Source organism: Pseudochaenichthys georgianus, chromosome 9 (genome assembly GCF_902827115.2).
Source record: "Pseudochaenichthys georgianus chromosome 9, fPseGeo1.2, whole genome shotgun sequence".
In the NCBI taxonomy this organism is placed as follows: Eukaryota; Metazoa; Chordata; class Actinopteri; order Perciformes; family Channichthyidae; genus Pseudochaenichthys; species Pseudochaenichthys georgianus.
This window is the reverse complement of record NC_047511.1, coordinates 8,170,267-8,187,657: the sequence shown is the minus strand read 5'-3', so window position 1 is coordinate 8,187,657 and position 17,391 is coordinate 8,170,267. Positions and strand designations below refer to the sequence as shown.

The following is a 17,391-nucleotide window of genomic DNA, read 5'->3' as shown; positions in this document are numbered from 1 at the left end:
TATTTTTGAGTTATACCTAGTTAAAGTATAATATATCAAATGTATTATTTAGAACTGTTGCTTTTTATGTATTTTTGTTTTGATAATGGGCTTCACCTCTTTGGACTCTTCACCTCCAATGTGCATTGGATACCCCTACCTGACCTGAGTGAACCTAAGATTAGCCACTTTATTATTTTAATAAGCATCGATTGCTCTTATTCATTCTCTACTTTTTTTTACATGTTTACTTATTACATTCTTAATTGTCAGTTTCACTCTTAAGATAATTTCGTAGTGTGTTCACTCTTTGTCTGATGTCATTTAGATTCAGTAGAGTAAAGGTCCTTTCACATCTTTTTCTATATATGATTTTCTGTAAGATACTTGTCTACCCCTGCTTCTCAAAGGGGAAAACTATTTTGTCATCTTTGAAATTGATAGGTCTTATTGGTTTATATGTCTCACATGTCACCTATTATTTTTGATATCCTAACCCTAATGCTAAACCAGCACACAATAACCGATGAAACCTTAACGATGTGCCTATGTAATGCCTTTACAAAATTAAACACATATTTCCTACGATTTAATGCATTCCTGTATTTATTAAATGTTTTACTTTAATGGTGAATGTAATTGTTATCAATAATGAATAGTTATACAAATACATTTTATATCCAGTTTAACGGTATATAACATTTTCTTTTACATTTTTTGTTTTTCAGTAAAAGGTTATTATCATAGGAAGTTACAATTCTATTTGTTATGTTTGATTTTTTTTAATAGATTTTTGCAGTAGTCAAAGCTCAAACTGTGTTCTCTTTTTTCTTGGTACCAAAAATAAACCTTTGATAAAAAGGGATATTTTGTGACTGTGTGCAGACCCTTAAATCCATGAGGTGACCAATATTTAGATTATTTTGAGTGATTGTTTATTAGAAGGTATGTGACCTTATTGACCTACCCCTTAAATGTTAAACTACATTAAGGAGTTATAATGTGTCAAAATTGTAATCAATAATACATATATTTAATCCTATGAATCTAATGGTGGTCCTCAGACGACATAAACATTAGTACCATACTCTAAAAGTTATTTGAATATTTAATCATGTCAATCTTTTCCCCCTTAAAAGGAATTTATATTTTACTCATTCCAAAAGAGGCAAAGGCAGTAAATAGAACTGCCCAAGTAACTTTGAATTACCTTTCAAAATGTTATAAGCAATGTCCTAATATATTTTTAGATTGATAAGGTAAGGTTTACAGTAAATAGTTGGGGATTTTATATCGCCTTACATAAAATATATATTAAATCAAACACAGTATAAAACCATAACTACAGCTTATGTGTTTTATTTGTTACCTTAACTTTAATTTGGATCTTAATTAAGAAAGGGAAAACCACGTGAATGTTCTCGAAAGTGCTCTAAGATTGTTAATATTTTGTCAAAAAAATAAATAAATCTAAATGTATTTTGGTTTTAACTGTATCTAATTCAGCTTGTCAAATCATTTCTTAAAATGCAAATAAATAAATAAAAAATTAAATTATGAATAGCCAGTTTAGGTAGTACAATGAGTTTGTCAAATGTGCTGTTGAGTACTTAACAACAACAACAACAACAACAACAACAACAACACCATGCTATCAGTACATTCTTTCACTGCCGAAGATGCCAAACTTCTGATAACACAGTTTCTTTGTTACATTCCAGTGTGACAACTGGCCTTGCTGTATGGTCACATGCACCCGATTCATAGATTGTAGTTATTAAAATAAATACACTGCATTGTTGATTTAATCTTTGTACAGTAAATGTACCACGACATCCCTGTACTGCGAGGAAACAGCACCAACCTCAGGTAAGTGAGGCATGTTAAACTATGTCAAGAAGAAAATTAAGTTGTTCTAAAGCTGAATGTATTTAAAAATGTTGCTACTCTATGCAGAGTTAAGTCCAATTTGTAATATAAAATTGTAGGAAATGTCTTGTTTTATAAGCTAAGCAAAATGTGTACTGGTAAACATAGATATCATTTAATTATTAAAGAACAGTCTGGTGTACATTATTGTATTAATTAGTTGATAAACACAACCATTTTGTTAAGGCTTATCAAGATACAATATTCACCATCATATACTGTCCATCATATGGAAGAGGTTCTACATAAAAGTCTCATTATGTTAACTGTATTCTATTGCATTTTTCAAGATATTATTTAACTGCCACAGCCAGGTTTCTGACACACATTTTGAACCTACATTGATAGTATTTGTACTACAAGGTAGTGTTTGTCTTAAGGCTATCGTACCATTTCCTTTGCTATTAACAGTAAAGCCATACATATTTTCCCTATTAAAATCTTAGATCTTTTGGGAGGAAATTGTAACACCTGTAAAACTCAAAACCTCTTTAGTACATTGATAATGAATGATCCCGAGGATATTAAAAAATGAAAAAGGGCAACAATTGAAATGCTTTATTTTTCATATGCAAGGCCGGATTACAGTAGTACCTCCAGGGGGCCCCGGGCACTGAGAGCTCAGGGCCCCTCAACCCACGTAACAACGCGCCTACCCAACATGACCAATAATTTACATTTTCATTAAATCTCTGCATGTCAATCGCACACCTATTTGTCAAAAGCAGGGACGCAGCTACATAGTTCAACCAAAGTAGGTCTAGCCTTTTGCCCTTTCAGTCAGAAATCACAAGACAAGGATACAATGGATAAGATCTCAAGAGAGTGTATGGCTCAAGAAGACCTAGGTAATATCACTATTTAATGTTGATTTTTTTTAATGCAGCTGCCACTCTCTCTTACTTTTCTTTTTCTTTCTTTTCGCTGCCCCGCTGGGCGTTTGGCTGTTACCGGCACCATCCATTTTTCAGCTCACGTAACACAATGCAATGTGACATGAGTGAAGGAGGGGTTGTGATTCGGCTATAGACCGCCACGCGTAGTAATAAAGTTGAGTGCATACATAGTGAGACCTACAGTACAGAGACGGTTTAGCAAATAAATTAATTTGACCATATAGAAAAGCTATTATTATAGTTATTTATTGCGGTGGAGAGTGAGTTCTATTTCGTCCGTACTGACCGCCAGAGGCGGTGCTTTAGCACTGGATATGTCCATCGCGCGCATGCGCAGCTCGAGTACCAATAACAACAAAGTCACCTGTGACCCATATGACACCGGCTATATCAGCCGGTGTCGTCAGAGGATCTGTTCCTTTCATCTTCTCGCTGCCCGAGGGTACCGTGGCTACATTTTTGTAACCTACAGCGTTCAGGTTTGAACGTTTGATCTGAGGGATTTCTCTGCAAACAGCTGGCCGCGTGCAGCTTCGCGACTGACAGTCGGAGCTACGGGTCGTTAACGCGTCCTCCAGGAGCTGTGGCCGGCTGTGCGCTGTGCAGAGCCTCGACAGACAGGTTTGTATCAGCTTGTTGCTGGTGTTGGCTGTGTTTCCACACCCTCTCCCAGCCAAGTTGTCCTGATTACCGTCTTATTTTTTGTGGCTTAGACTTTCTGGTGACGACAGTGTTCCCGCTTCCTCTCCCATAAAGTTGCCCTTGCTCTTTTGAAAGTTCTGCTTGTGGCGTTGTGCCCGAGCTATCATTAGCATTTGAGTCCCAGCTTTGGCTGAGTCCCTCATTCAATTTAGTATGGAAGCCCAGAGGGTCATACTTTAAACCCGTTTTTCGTTTAGATGCAGAAAGTAAGGTAAGTACTTTCTATTTCTTAGAAGCTATTATCTGGTCTTAACATTTGTGTTCTGACTTGGTCACTTGATTGTTAGCAGCAGCCGCTTGGCTAACACCTTGCTGTTGAGCTTAACTATTAACTCAGGGCAGTGCTCCCGCTCCCGGTAGCATAGGGTTTGATTGCAGTAGCGCTAGATCGTTGTATTACTGCTCCTAGTACTAGACTCCTAGCACTAGGATGATATGCAGAGAACATCTTCACGGCGGGTGCTGTGTGCTCGGCATGTGCAGTTACTACTGTAACCAGGCACGGTTCTATGCGGGCTGTTCTCTTTATTAAAAGCTAATTATCTGGTCTTAACATTGTGTTCTGACTTGGTTGCTTGATTGTTAGCAGCAGCCGCTTGGCTAACACCTTGCATGTACTATTAAGCTTCATTATTTAACTCAGCCGGTGAGGGCAGTGCTCTCGCTCCCGCTCCCGGTAAACGCATGGTATGGTTGCAGTAGCGCTATATCGTTGTATTTACTGCTCCTAGTACTAGACTCCTAGCACTAGGACTAGGACGATATGCAGAGAACAATCTTCACTGTGTGCTGTGTGCTCTGCATGTATGGCCATTAAGGAGGATTTCATCCTCCCAATATTATATTGTCTAGTCGGCAGCCGTTGGCCGACACTTTTAGGCACCGGCCACAGTTACTATTGTAACTAAGGTTCTAAGCCGTAAGTACTGGCCATAATTACTACTGTAACTACGGTTCCAAGCTGTGTAAGTACTGGCCATAGTTAATACTGTAACTACGGGGTTAAGCCGTAAGTACTGGCCATAGTTACTACTGTAACTACGGTTCCAAGCCGTGCAAGTACTGGCCAGAGTTACTACTGTAACTACGGCTCTCTGCTGTGTAAGTGCTGGCCATAGTTACGACTGTAACTACGGTTCTAAGCCGTGTAAGTACTGGCCATAGTTACTACTGTAACTACGGTTAGATGCCGTGTGAGCCCTGGCCATTGTTACTGCTGGAACTACGGCTCTGTGCTGTTCTCTTCTTTAGAAGCTAGTTATCTGGTCTTAAACATGTGTTATTTGACTTGATCTCGCTTGATCGTTAGCAGCAGCCGCTCGGCTAACGTCTTGTGTATACTGTTAAGGTTCTTAATTTTACCCAGCTAGGTGAAGGCAGTGCTCTCGCTCCCGCTCCCTCTACCGCAGTGCTTCTCAAAGTGTGGTCCGCGGACCACTGGTGGTCCGTGAGCGCCCCCTAGTGGTCCGTGAGTATATTGGTAACATTTCACATTTGAAATAAATACATTTATTTAAGTTTTTCTCACTCTCGCGGGAATATCTCCGCAATGGAACGAGCTTAAGTTTCACTTTCAATTGCATGATATAGCCCAGATAAGCACCTTCATCACACATGTGGCCACTTGTTTGTACAATTTTCAGGCGATTTGTAAAAAACGATGTGTTTTTGGATATTTGTGGAGTTAGGTGGTCCGCGAGTGTTTTTGTATTGGTTAAGTGGTCCTTGGTATGAAAAGGTTTGAGAAACACTGCTCTACCGGTAATGCGGATGTAGCTACATCCCTTTTTCTGTCCGGCGAGTAGTAGCACCGCTCTACTCTTCCCGTTCAGCAGGTAGCCGGTGAAGGCTGTGTTCCCGCACCCGCTCCCGGTTACACTGCATCTGGCATTCGTCTCCAACTCAACCAGTGAAGGCAGTTCTCGCCCCCGCTCCTGGTAGACGCCAAACTGCCTCGTTTTTCCATTAAGCAGGTAGCTGGTGAAGGCTGTGTTCCCGCACCCGCTCCTGGTTACGCTGCATCTGGCATTCGTCTCTAACTCAACCAGTGAAGGCAGTGTTTTCGCCCCCGCTCCTGGTAGACGCCAAACTGCCTTGTTTTTCTGTTAAGCAGGTAGCTGGTGAAGGCTGTGTTTCCGCACCCGCTCCCGGTTACGCTGCATCTGGCATTATTCTCTAACTCGACCAGTGAAGGCAGTGTTCTCGCCCCCGCTCCTGGTAGACGCGGAACTGCCTTGTTTCTCCGTTAAGCAGGTAGCTGGTGAAGGCTGTGTTCCCGCACCCACTCCCGGTTACGCTGCATCTGGCATTCGTCTCTAACTCAACCAGTGAAGGCAGTGTTTTCGCCCCCGCTCCTGGTAGACGCCAAACTGCCTTGTTTTTCTGTTAAGCAGGTAGCTGGTGAAGGCTGTGTTTCCGCACCCGCTCCCGGTTACGCTGCATCTGGCATTCGTCTTTAATTTAACCAGTGAAGGCAGTGTTCTCACCCCCGCTCCTGGTAGACGCTAAACTGCCTTGTTTATTCCGTTAAGCAGGTAGCTGGTGAAGGCTGTGTTCCCGTACCCGCTCCCGGTTATGCTGCATCTGGCATTCGTCTTTAATTTAACCAGTGAAGGCAGTGTTCTCGCCCCCGCTCCTGGTAGACGCTAAACTGCCTGGTTTTTTCCATTAAGCAGGTAGCTGGTGAAGGCTGTGTTCCCGCACCCGCTCCCGGTTACGCTGCATCTGACATTTGTCTTAGTTTAACCAGTGAAGGCAGTGTTCTCGCCCCCGCTCCTGGTAGACGCTAAACTGCCTGGTTTCCGTTAAGCAGGTAGCTGGTGAAGGCTGTGTTCCCGCAACCCGCTCCCGGTTACGCTGCATCTGGCACTCGCCTCTAGCTCAGCCAGTGAAGGCAGTGTTCTCGCCCCCGCTCCTGGTAAACTGCCTTATTTACTAATCCAGCTAGGTGAAGGCAGTGATCTCGCTCCCGCTCCCTCTGCCGGTAACGTGGGTGTAATTACATCCCTATTTCTGTTGGGCGAGTAGCGGCGCGGCTCTACTCTTTCCGTTAAGCAGGTAGCTGGTGAAGGCTGTGTTCCCGCACCGCTCCCGGTTACGCTGCATCTGGCATTCGTCTCTAACTCAACCAGTGAAGATAGTGTTCTCGCCCCCGCTCCTGGTAGACGCGGAACTGCCCTGTTTTTCCGTTAAGCAGGTAGCGGGTGAAGGCTGTGTTCCCGCACCCGCTCCCGGTTATGCTGCATCTGGCATTCGTCTCTAACTCAGCCGGCAGTGTTCTCGCCCCCGCTCCTGGTAGACGCTGAACTGCCGTGTTTATTAATCCAGCCAGGTGAAGGCAGTGCTCCCGCTCCCTCTGCCGGTAACGTGGGTGTAATTACATCCCTCTTTCAGTTCGGCGAGTAGCAGCAACGCTCTACTCTTTCCATTAAGCAGGTAGCTGGTGAAGGCTGTGTTCCCGCTCCCGGCTACGCTGCATCTGGCTACCTACAGAATGGTTCATTCATGTAGCGCCTGTATGGCTTCTCTTGAGCCCGAGGACGGCCACGACCGCTGCCCCTCCTGCCTCGGCCGCCTCTGGCGGTCAGTGGGGACGAAATTCGAGCATCTGAGGGAGGTTCTCACGGTAAACGCCTGCATGAGCTGTAGCTGCATGCCTCGGGTGCTCAGAGTGGCTAGAATCACTGAGGTGAAACGTCTGGCAGCAGCCAACAGACACCTCTCCTTGTCACGTCCTCCTCCAGATCAATCCGGCCGTTCCCGGCGACTTGAGGGAGCGATGGCTGTGTGCTCCCCCCAATAGAAGGACTAGAAACAGGCTGTCCTCTAAATCGGCTAGCTGCCGATAGGGGCATGATGAAGTCGCCTCTTGGCCCTTCAGCCTGGGCCCGGTGTAGGGGCTGCTAGCGGGCCGCCTGTCCCCCCCCCCTCCTTCGGTTGGCGCCCCTCCTTCGGCTGACGCACCTCCTTCGGTTGGCGGAGAGTCCTCCGTAGCGTACCAGTCGAGCCAGGGGAGCTGTTTAGGTCAGCTGCCCTGGAGGCACTGGAGCGTGCCGCCCAAGCTAGGTAGACCAGGCAGCAGCACTCGGGTCCTCGCAGACCTGTGCCCACTCTCAGCAGGCCCAGGGGCCGCTCTAGCAGCTGCACTCAGTCGCCGGATTACAGGGGTGATCTGCAGAAGTCTTAGCGGCCCACTCAACCGCCTTAATGACTTAAGTGCCCCATGTCCCGGTGGTGGTCGGTGGCTGCTTTCCCAGCAGCAGCTCAGTTTCTGGGCAGTCTGTACTTCCGTCCCTTGGGTGGTTTTCACCTTAACCCAGGGGTACGGACCGCAGCTCCGGCCCCTAGCCTTTGGTTGGGTCTAATTGACAGTCGTCAGCGATCCGGCAGGGGCCCTACCTCTGGGCCAAGAGTTGTCCGTCCTTCTGTCCAAGGACGCAATCAACCCAGTAAGACCCTCTGCTTAGCCAGGGGGTTCTACTCGGCATACTTTCTCGTGAGCAAGAAAGTCGGCGGATTTCGCCCGATCTTGGACCTCAGAGGAATCAACAGATTCCTGAAGGTGCTGCCATTCTATATGCTGACTACTGCATACGCACAGGTGGAGTGGTTCTCAACCGAGGGATGCCTACTTCCACGTGGGCCGGGCAAGAGGGTGCCTTATATTCAGTTCCTCCGGCCCTTGGGCAGACTGGCAGCTGCCTCGGCCGCTGGGCCCTTAGGCCCGCTGTCGTTGCACCCCATGCAGATGTGGCTGAACAGCCTTCACTTGGACGCCAAGTGGCACAGGCACAGGGAAGTCAGGGTGTCGCAGCATTGCTCCACTCTCAGTCACACTGGAGGGGCAGGGCCTATCTCCTGGTAGCCGTGCCCATGGGCGCCATCCCATCCCGCCAGGAGACCATCACCATAGGTGCATGTCTCTCAGGGTGGGGTGCAGTGTGGCAGGGCAGGACCGTTCAGGGTCAGCGGTCTGCCCAGCAGAGTGCGCGCCAGGTCAACGTGCTAGAGCTTCGGTCCGTGCAGCTTGCACTCACGCACTTTCTACCCCAACTGGGGGGCAAGCATGTGCGTGTTCCTTGGGGACAGCATGTACATTGTTGCTTAGACAACAGTCCCTTCTAGATAGTGGACGTTCTCACTCCACTCTGAATTTATGTGGCTGCGATTCTGCCCGACATGTTCGGGTCGATGGCGCCACGGCGGGGTGCCACAGGTCGGTGTCCCTCTTTATGAGAGGGGCTTTACGGCAGCGTCCCCCTTGCACCCCGAGGGCTCCGGCTTGGGACCTGCCCTTGCTGCCGGATGCCCTATCATCTCCTCCCTTCGAGCCCCTGGCCCAGGTGGGGCTTAGGTGGCTGCCTACAAAGGCAGCATTTCTGCTTGCCATAGCCTCAGGGAAGCGAGTCGGGGAGGTGCATGTCCTCTCCATAAACAATACATGCCCGAAGTGAGACTTTCAGGTGTTGCCCTTTGGGCAAATGTGGCATTCCCGCCCGAGGTCCTTCCACAAACCCACTTCAGTCAGCCTGCCCAGCTGGCACGCTTTGACATTCAGGAGTACGGCACGTCGAAGTTGCTGTGCCCTGGGGGTGCCCAAAGGGCGTATATCAAGGCTACTGCCTGTATACGGCAGGAGGAGCAACTCTTGATTTTGCCCTGGCGGCACTAAAGGAGGTTAGGCCCTCTAACCAGTGGCTGCCCCACTGGGTTGTCGATACCATCTCACAGGCTTACGGGGCCAGTGGCCGCCCCCTGCCATCAGGCTGAGATGCCACTCTACAAGGAGCATCTCAACATATTGGGCTGCCCTGAGAGGGGTGCCCCTGGAGACCATCTGCGCCGCGGCGTCTTCTGTCACATTCTCCAGTTGTCATCAGGTCAATGTCGCCACTCCCCATTCTTTGGGCGTGGTCCTTTTGCCGAGCTCCGCTGCTTCCAGTGGTGAGCAAGGGCTTGGATTCTTCATGACATTGTTGGTATAAGTCATCCAGTGCTAAAGCACCGCCGATGGCGGTCAGTAGGGACGAAATAGAAAGATAGTTACGGCTGTAACTACGGTTCTATGAGTCCCGGATGACCGCCAGAGTTCCCTGTCACTCAGAATTCTTGTGTGCTCGCGAGAAGATTCAGGGAACAGATCCTCTGACGACACCGGCTGATATAGCCGGTGTCACGTGGGTCACAGGTGACTTTGTTGTTATTGGTACTCGAGCTGCGCATGCGCGCGATGGACATATCCAGTGCTAAAGCACCGCCTCTGGCGGTCATCCGGGACTCATAGGACCGTAGTTACAGCCGTAACTATCGTTTCATTTAAAATAATGTATAATGAGTGAGGTTGTTTTTTGTATTTAAAAATGTTTCACTGAGGGCCCTCTCTTGCTCAAGGGCCCCTGGGCACAGTGTGCCCATATGGTTAATCTAGCCTTGCATATATGCCAGCCTGAAGATAAATATTGTGCTGTTTGTAGGCACTGATATACAGTGTTATGCTAGTTACTGAAAACTAGTAACTAGTTACCATTACTAGTTACTTCATTTCAAAAGTAACTCAGTTACTTTACTGATTACTTACACCAAAAACTCCGCCGCCGCCATGATAGTCTTGTTAGTAAACAACACAAACACGCCCACAGCCTGTCTCCGCATGTGACACAGGAAGTATTTAAGTACATTTACTCAAGTACTGTACTTAAGTACAGTTCTCATCTCTGTTCACCTGGCTGTTGACTATATAAAAAAACTAACGCAGTAACGGAGTAACGCACCATGTAGTAACGGTAACTGAGTTACTGAATTTAAAAAGTAATGCGTTAGAGTACTAGTTACTGTAAAAAAATAACGGCGTTACAGTAACGTGTTAGTCCCAACACTGCTGATATACAGTATGGAGCGGAACATCTTTAACAACCCCTGGAGTACATTTTATTTTATTGGTAATAAAGATATTAGATTTCATAGAAAATAAATGCACTTAAAGCCATTCTCAGTATCTTTGGTGAGGATGTCACTAAAAAGTCAACTGTCATCATCGCAAATAATTGATGGAAAAGATAGATGCTATCATGTGATAACAAGGCAAGGGGAACTGAATGTTGCAAAGCCTGTTGTAGAGGTGTATGAAACAGGACCTGATCCAAACACACCACAATACAATTATCAGAAGTTTGGAAGGTAACTTAAAAAATGTAATCCGTTAAAAGTACTTTTGAAAAAAGTAATCTAATCTTATCAACCCATTATTAAAAACATGTATCCTTCCACAAATAAAGATAATAGAAGAGAAATATAAATAACATTGCTTTTACCAATTGTATTCTGTTAACAGAGAAGGAAAGACAACACAACAATGTCACAATCGAAAGAAGAAACCAAGATAGAGATTCTGTATTACAAATGGGACCTCTTCTCAGTGTTTTCTTATGATGCCTTTCATTCGACAAATTCAGGCAGTAAGCATTACTGTTCCACGTGTTGGACTCCAATAATGAATTTGATGATGATAATGTAAAGAAAGCAAGCAATCTTCCACTACTTGAAGTGGTTTGGACTCATAATGTTTATGTCTGTTCGTTTATTAAGCAATTGTTTTTTTTTTACTTTGTTATGATATTCACTTAAATATACTCTATTAAGTATGCTATTCACACTTGACACTTGACACACAACTTTATTTAAACAGTTCCAAAGTAACATCAGTAGTAGTAGACAGTTAGTTAGTTAGTTGGTTGGTAGCTAACATTAGCGGTTAGCATTGTTCTTCCCTGTAAATGCTTCTTCAAATTAGACGTAGCCCTCTTGGATAAAGAAGGCAGCTAACAGCTAACATGTTTTTGCACACACTCCTGTGACCTTTGGATGAAATTAAATCAAGAGGCTTCCTTACCTGTACTGGACCACCATCATGTTCTGCTCCCCACAGTGCCGGGCACAGCGGATATACCTCATCCAGCTGGACTTACTGGGATCATTACCATCGATAAAGTGCTGTAACGTCCCTTCTGCATCGTAGATCTGGAACACACAAAGGAACAGGGTTTAGAGCTGAAAGCGGAATATAGAGGCAGATGCTCCCGGTTTGCTAGGATTAATTAAGTGCTATAATGTCCTTTGCATTGCTGATTTGTTAAAAAAACGGTTTACATTGGAAGGAACGCACACAGTGTTGGTGTTTCAGGATAGTTATGCACCTTGAAGGGTAGCAACATAAAATACACAGGCTGCAACTACTATACCAATATTTTTAATAACCAATTTGTCCGCCGAATGTACGAACATTTTTAATAAATAATCAAACAAATCTAATAAAAGCCATGTTTACAGGGATTTATTGGGAATATCTTTTACTGTATGTAACTTCATGATATATTGCTGTTATCTTAAAGATCACAAGACTTCTACCAGTCTGTTGTGGCCAGTGCTCTCTTCTTTGCTGCGGTCTGCTGGGGGGCAGCATCCGAGCCGGTGACACCAGCTGACTGAATGAACTCATTAAGAAAGCGGGCTCAGTCATCGTCGTCAAACTGGACACATTTATGTCTGTGGTGGAGCGGAGGACTCTGAACAAACTGTTATCTATCATGGATAACCCCACCCCCCCTCTCCACCTGCAGCTGGACAGACAGCGGAGCTCCTTCTCCAACAAGCGGCTCCAGCTCCGCTGTCACACTGAGAGGTAGAGGCAAACATTCCTGCCGACTGCCATAACACTTTACAACAACTCACCTCTGGCCGGCAGAGAACTCACATAGTGTTGGTTCCTCCCCTGCAGTACATGTTGGCACAAGTGCTACTTACACAAATGTAATTTATATACTACCATGTGTATATATGTTTCCTGCTACTGTAATATATTGTAGAGCAGTCTAAATTATCTAGTACATTTTGTATTGAGTATTGTGGTTCATGTCCTTTATACTGTGTATATGTACTCAGACTTGCTGCTGTTTATTGTTTATTGTTTAAGACACATAAAAGTGTTGTTCATACATGACATATGTTATGTCATGTATGAACAAAACATGAAAACCTCTTTAGCTTGTGTTAACCAAATATATTATATTCGGCATCTAGCCAAAGACACATGAAAACAACAGTTTGAGACGAGGGAAAGCAGAAGTGTTACAATTCTAACTCATTTCCAGTTTTTAGGATTCATTGCACCACTCTATTAAAGGTGGGGTAGGTCAGTTTGAGAAACCGGCTCGAGATACACCTGTTGTTATATTCCATGGAATGCTCTCAACATCCCGATAGCAATGAATATCTGAAGTGCTTTGACAAAAACCCATAAAAAAAATGTCATCTGTGGAAGCCATGATATTGTAAAAAGCACGACCAATCATCTGAGCCGGCCCGGCTAAAGTAACCGGATGGCCTACCTGCCTGTCAGCCTTCCATCTGGGCACAAACTTATCTCGTGGCATCATTGGTCATGTGCGCGTTCGTGTGTGTTGGAGGAGGGGCTCTGTGAGGAAGTGGCAGATTTCTTCCGGCTGTGTATTTTCAAATTCTAGCGTACGCAGCTGGTTTCTCCAAAATTACCTACACCACCTTTTAGGAAATACGAAAGTACAAGTATGTCGAAGTGATACGTAAGAATAGTAACGGAGGAAACTGTTCTATAAAGACTTTTAAAGGTGGTAATCTGGTGCCAAACATACAAATTCAACATGCAAACAGAATAATTCACAATAAGCGGTTAAAAGGAGTCAATGTCCCTCCGCCTCTCTTTGTGTTCATTATTAATCCATCCCTCCATCCATCCGTGGTGATGCAGTGTGACTGTATTGAGGAGGCGTTGAGTGCATTTATAAGGTGATGACCTGAGCCAATAGACGGCCTCTCTGCTGTCCATACAGCCAGCAAACAATCAATGCAGTAAATGAGTGTGGGAATCAGAGGGGGAAAACAGCCTCATTTATGATTCTCTGAGTGTAAGCACTTTAATCTGTCTGAACACCATCCTGTCTCATCTATTTCATAATGTAACAAGTAGATTCAAAGAAATGTAGGCCTATTTCTTGTTAAATCTTCAGCCTATATTTCAGAAATTTGAAATATCATTTTAATTCAACTCCATTTCTTTGTGTCTGTGTATCAGAATATCTTTAGCCATATATGTTATCCAAGCTATCACTAACATATGTATTACAATGAACCCAAACGGTGCTCAAGTACATACTGTACATGCTAATACAAAATAATATATCAACTACAGCAAGACAACAAGAAAAGCCACATGTAAATAGCTTATCAAATCATCAACAAGCACAATATAAAGGCACTTTTCTCCAAATTAGTCTTTCTTTGTCAACGTAAACAATGACAACAACTATTTGTTGACAGCTTTTGTTTTGCAAAAAAGCTAACAAAAAATGTACCTTTGTAAATCAGAACTTTTGTGAAATTACTTAAAATATAAATATATATATATGTCAATATTTATATATTAAGTATATCTTTCATCTCTCACGTTTTATATATATATATATATATATATATAACGGTGAGATGGAAGAATTTTCCAATAAACTAACTCAAAATGTCAGGATCAAAGTTGGCAATCAACCATCTAAATATTTATATATTAATAATATTTCTCTTTTTCATAAAGAAATACCAATCTGTCATTTTAGCTAAACCCTCACACAGAACCGCATGAAGTGAATGTAGCTTTGGTCAGCTGTAGCCTAAAGATGCTTAAAAGGCAGATACACATTTTAAAAAAGAATGTTAAAAACTAAGATGTCTTTATTATTTGTATTAGAATGAACAAATCAGGTAACTAAACTAATAAACATTTGTATCTTTAACAAAATATGATTTGTATTATTGATGAATCTGCTGTAAATATAATATTCATATATAAATGGTCAGAAAAAAATTGAATACTGTCCATCCCAGTTTCTCAAGGTCTAAGGTGATGTCCTGTTTTGTTAGTCCCAAACCCAAAGACGTTCACTAAAATATCATGTAAAACAAGAAGGAGGGCATCTTTATCATATTTGAGTGGCTTAAAACAGTATTTTGGCCAATTGTGTTACTAAAAATGATTCATCGATTGCCTAGAAAGTAATGATATTTATGTAAATCAACAAAGCTTAGAACAACTTTACTGGCCATTTTTATTGATCAAATCCCTTATTGAAAAAGCTGTTAATGATTTGTATGTCAATCGACTAAGCAATCATTTGCCTAATCTTTGCAGCTATTTATTTTTGTATAAAAAGACCAAAACTAATTAAGGTGTCAAAATGAACGCCAGAAAGACAATCTTTCAAGCAATATGAAGGGATAGGAGGGAGGATGCATTTTTCAGCTTCATAGGGTAGCCTTTACAGCAGTGGTGGGGAACCTCCGGCCTCCGGGCCGTATACGGCCCGCGAGACAATTTGGCTCGGCCCTCGAGGTAATTTATAAACACACGCAAAAAAGAAAAAAATGTAAAAAATCTAGACTGCAAAAGAATTAAACAAGCGAGTGCCTGTTTTTCCTGGCCAAGGTCAGGGTCCTTGAACACAACACGAGCCTAACGTGTCATCACGTGGTATATGTCTCGTCTGACAGGGGTGTAGTTCTGACGGAGAGCACCAGAACGCGGCTCCGGCTCTTCAGACATTGCAGTACCCATAAGGAGGAGCCGTACACATGCCGCAGTTTTTGCGTGGCTGTGTCTTTAGTTGAAAGCCCAGTGGCGATCTGTTCATCTGTCACACTGATCATAACGGCCCGTCCACACTACAGCGTTGACAGCGTCGAAAACTCCAATCTGCCCATTCACTTTCAATGGGGTGACGTCACGTTGCCTCGCTTTCTCGCCGAACTGAATTGTGGGTAGCAGAGCGGTCCGTCTTCGCCGTCTCCGGCGTAGCCAGCGCCAGCCAATCAAATCCCGTTTCTGAAAATCTGACAGCTGAAGCCGTAGCCAATCAAACCGCGTCTAAGCTGGGAGAGATATCCCGCCGTTCATTTCTATATTTCAAAAAAAGTTGGAAGAGAAACTAACTATCGCCGTAGCAATCACCCGGTTTTGTATGACCAGACCCTCTTCACCTACCGGGATACAAACCGGAGGAACCAGGCATGGAGGGAGGTGGCAGAGACAGTGGGTGAAACTGGTAGGTTTTCGCCTGTTTGGGGAGTTTATATATATATTGCTCCCATAAAATCCCCGGGGTTTTTTGCTTTGTATGTCGGGGGCGGGAGATTCATGTGATTGGTTGTTGGTCGTGTTGCTTGAAAAAAATCCCCAAGCTCCAGACACGCCCAGCTCCAAGCTTTTTTTGAAGCTGTAGTGTGGACGGGCCGTTAGTGCTGTAGCGACGCGCCGACGACTTCAAAATATCGTCGACGACATATTTCCGCGTCGACGCGTCGCTACACACACGTGGGTGTGTAAACAAAGCAACAAGCAGTTCGCAATCGCACTTCAAACACAATGGAGACTGAAACGGCTACCACCTCCTCCTCACAGGATTGCGCACGAAGCCCTCAAACGAAAACATCTCGCCCTAGGTCTTCAAAAGCATGGGAATATTTTAAAGTTAGTCCAAAACGCAAAGATATTGTCATTTGTAGTCTTTGCCAAATGGAGTTGGCATATCACACAAGCACAACGGCTATGTTGGAACATTTAAAGCGGCAGCTAGCTGTGGTGGCTACCATTAGCAGCTAGCATTTGCTCTCCGATTTTTACATAAAAATGGAATTATGGATTATAAATTCAATAATTTTTTTATACATAGACATTAAAAACCTATGGATTAACCGATTCAGCCGCGTGTTTTCTCATTGTAATGCCATTGAACACGTCTTTTGATCAGATTGACAGCTACGGTGGTGAGACGATCTCCCTAGAAGCTCTGTAAAGGTACGTGTTGTGATGACTGCATTTGCTTCCCCTGTCGCGAGTCCGGATCACTCAGTGATGATACTATATACCTACATAATCTGTGGAGTCTCAGCTTTAATCGGAGATCTTGTATGTGCAGCTACGATAAGTAATAAGGGTACTTTTATCTTGAGTTCTGTGCCAATGTCCGTTAGCATTTTTCGCTCATGGGTCATTTAGATGCTTCTTATGAGACTTGTGTTTTGTTTTGGTAAACATGGTTTGTATCGTCAGTTAGCTGAGATTATTTCCGTTATTCCGTAATTGGTATAACACATTAATAGTTTGTTAAATATTAAGATCCCCTGAGACACAGTATCGTGAACATTTTTTTTTTACATTACTTTTTTTTACATTACGTTTTTTATGAATTGAACAACAGAAAAATAATCGTTAGATTAGTCGACTAATCGATCAAATAATCGCCCGATTAATCGTTTTCGAAATAATCGTTTCCCCCCAGCACTACTGATCATACAGTCAATAACATTGTTGTTATTAGCATCTGATTAGCTAGCTATGCTAACGAATATAAGAAGCTTTTTCTACAACCAGTGAGGTAAAGGCACATCTTTATATGATCATTATAGTTATAAAAAAAATAAGAGAATAAAGTAAACAGGTATAAAATACTATATGACAGTACAAAAAGAAGAATACAGTTTGAAAGGAGAGTGATTTTTAAAATATTCATAAAGAAAAATAAATCTGCTTCCAGTTCTGTTTCATATGGGTGTTGAGAGATGTTTCCATAGATCTCCTAATGTTGCTCTCAAAGTGCACCAGATTGATGCTTTTAACTTCAACATTTAAAAAAAATCTTCCCGGGAGAGCATGCCCCCCGGACCCCCGTAGAGAAGGTTAGGGCCCCCCGGACCCCCGTAGAGAAGGTTAGGTCCCCCCGCACTTAAATTATGTTCACATGGATAGGAAACTAAATACATTTGCACACATTTTGTGTCCATATCTTTCTGTTTTGGTGGTCACGCC

The 17,391-nt window shown here is 43.8% G+C and overlaps 1 protein-coding gene across 1 annotated transcript in view; it reads right to left on the bottom strand.

Annotated features, from left to right (window-relative positions):
• Positions 1-17,391, bottom strand: part of prdm6 (PR domain containing 6) — a 133,153-nt gene that overhangs the window by 71,899 nt on the left and 43,863 nt on the right. The window contains 1 exon segment of the mRNA XM_071204328.1: positions 11,395-11,522. Coding sequence (XP_071060429.1) covers positions 11,395-11,522 — 128 coding nt within the window.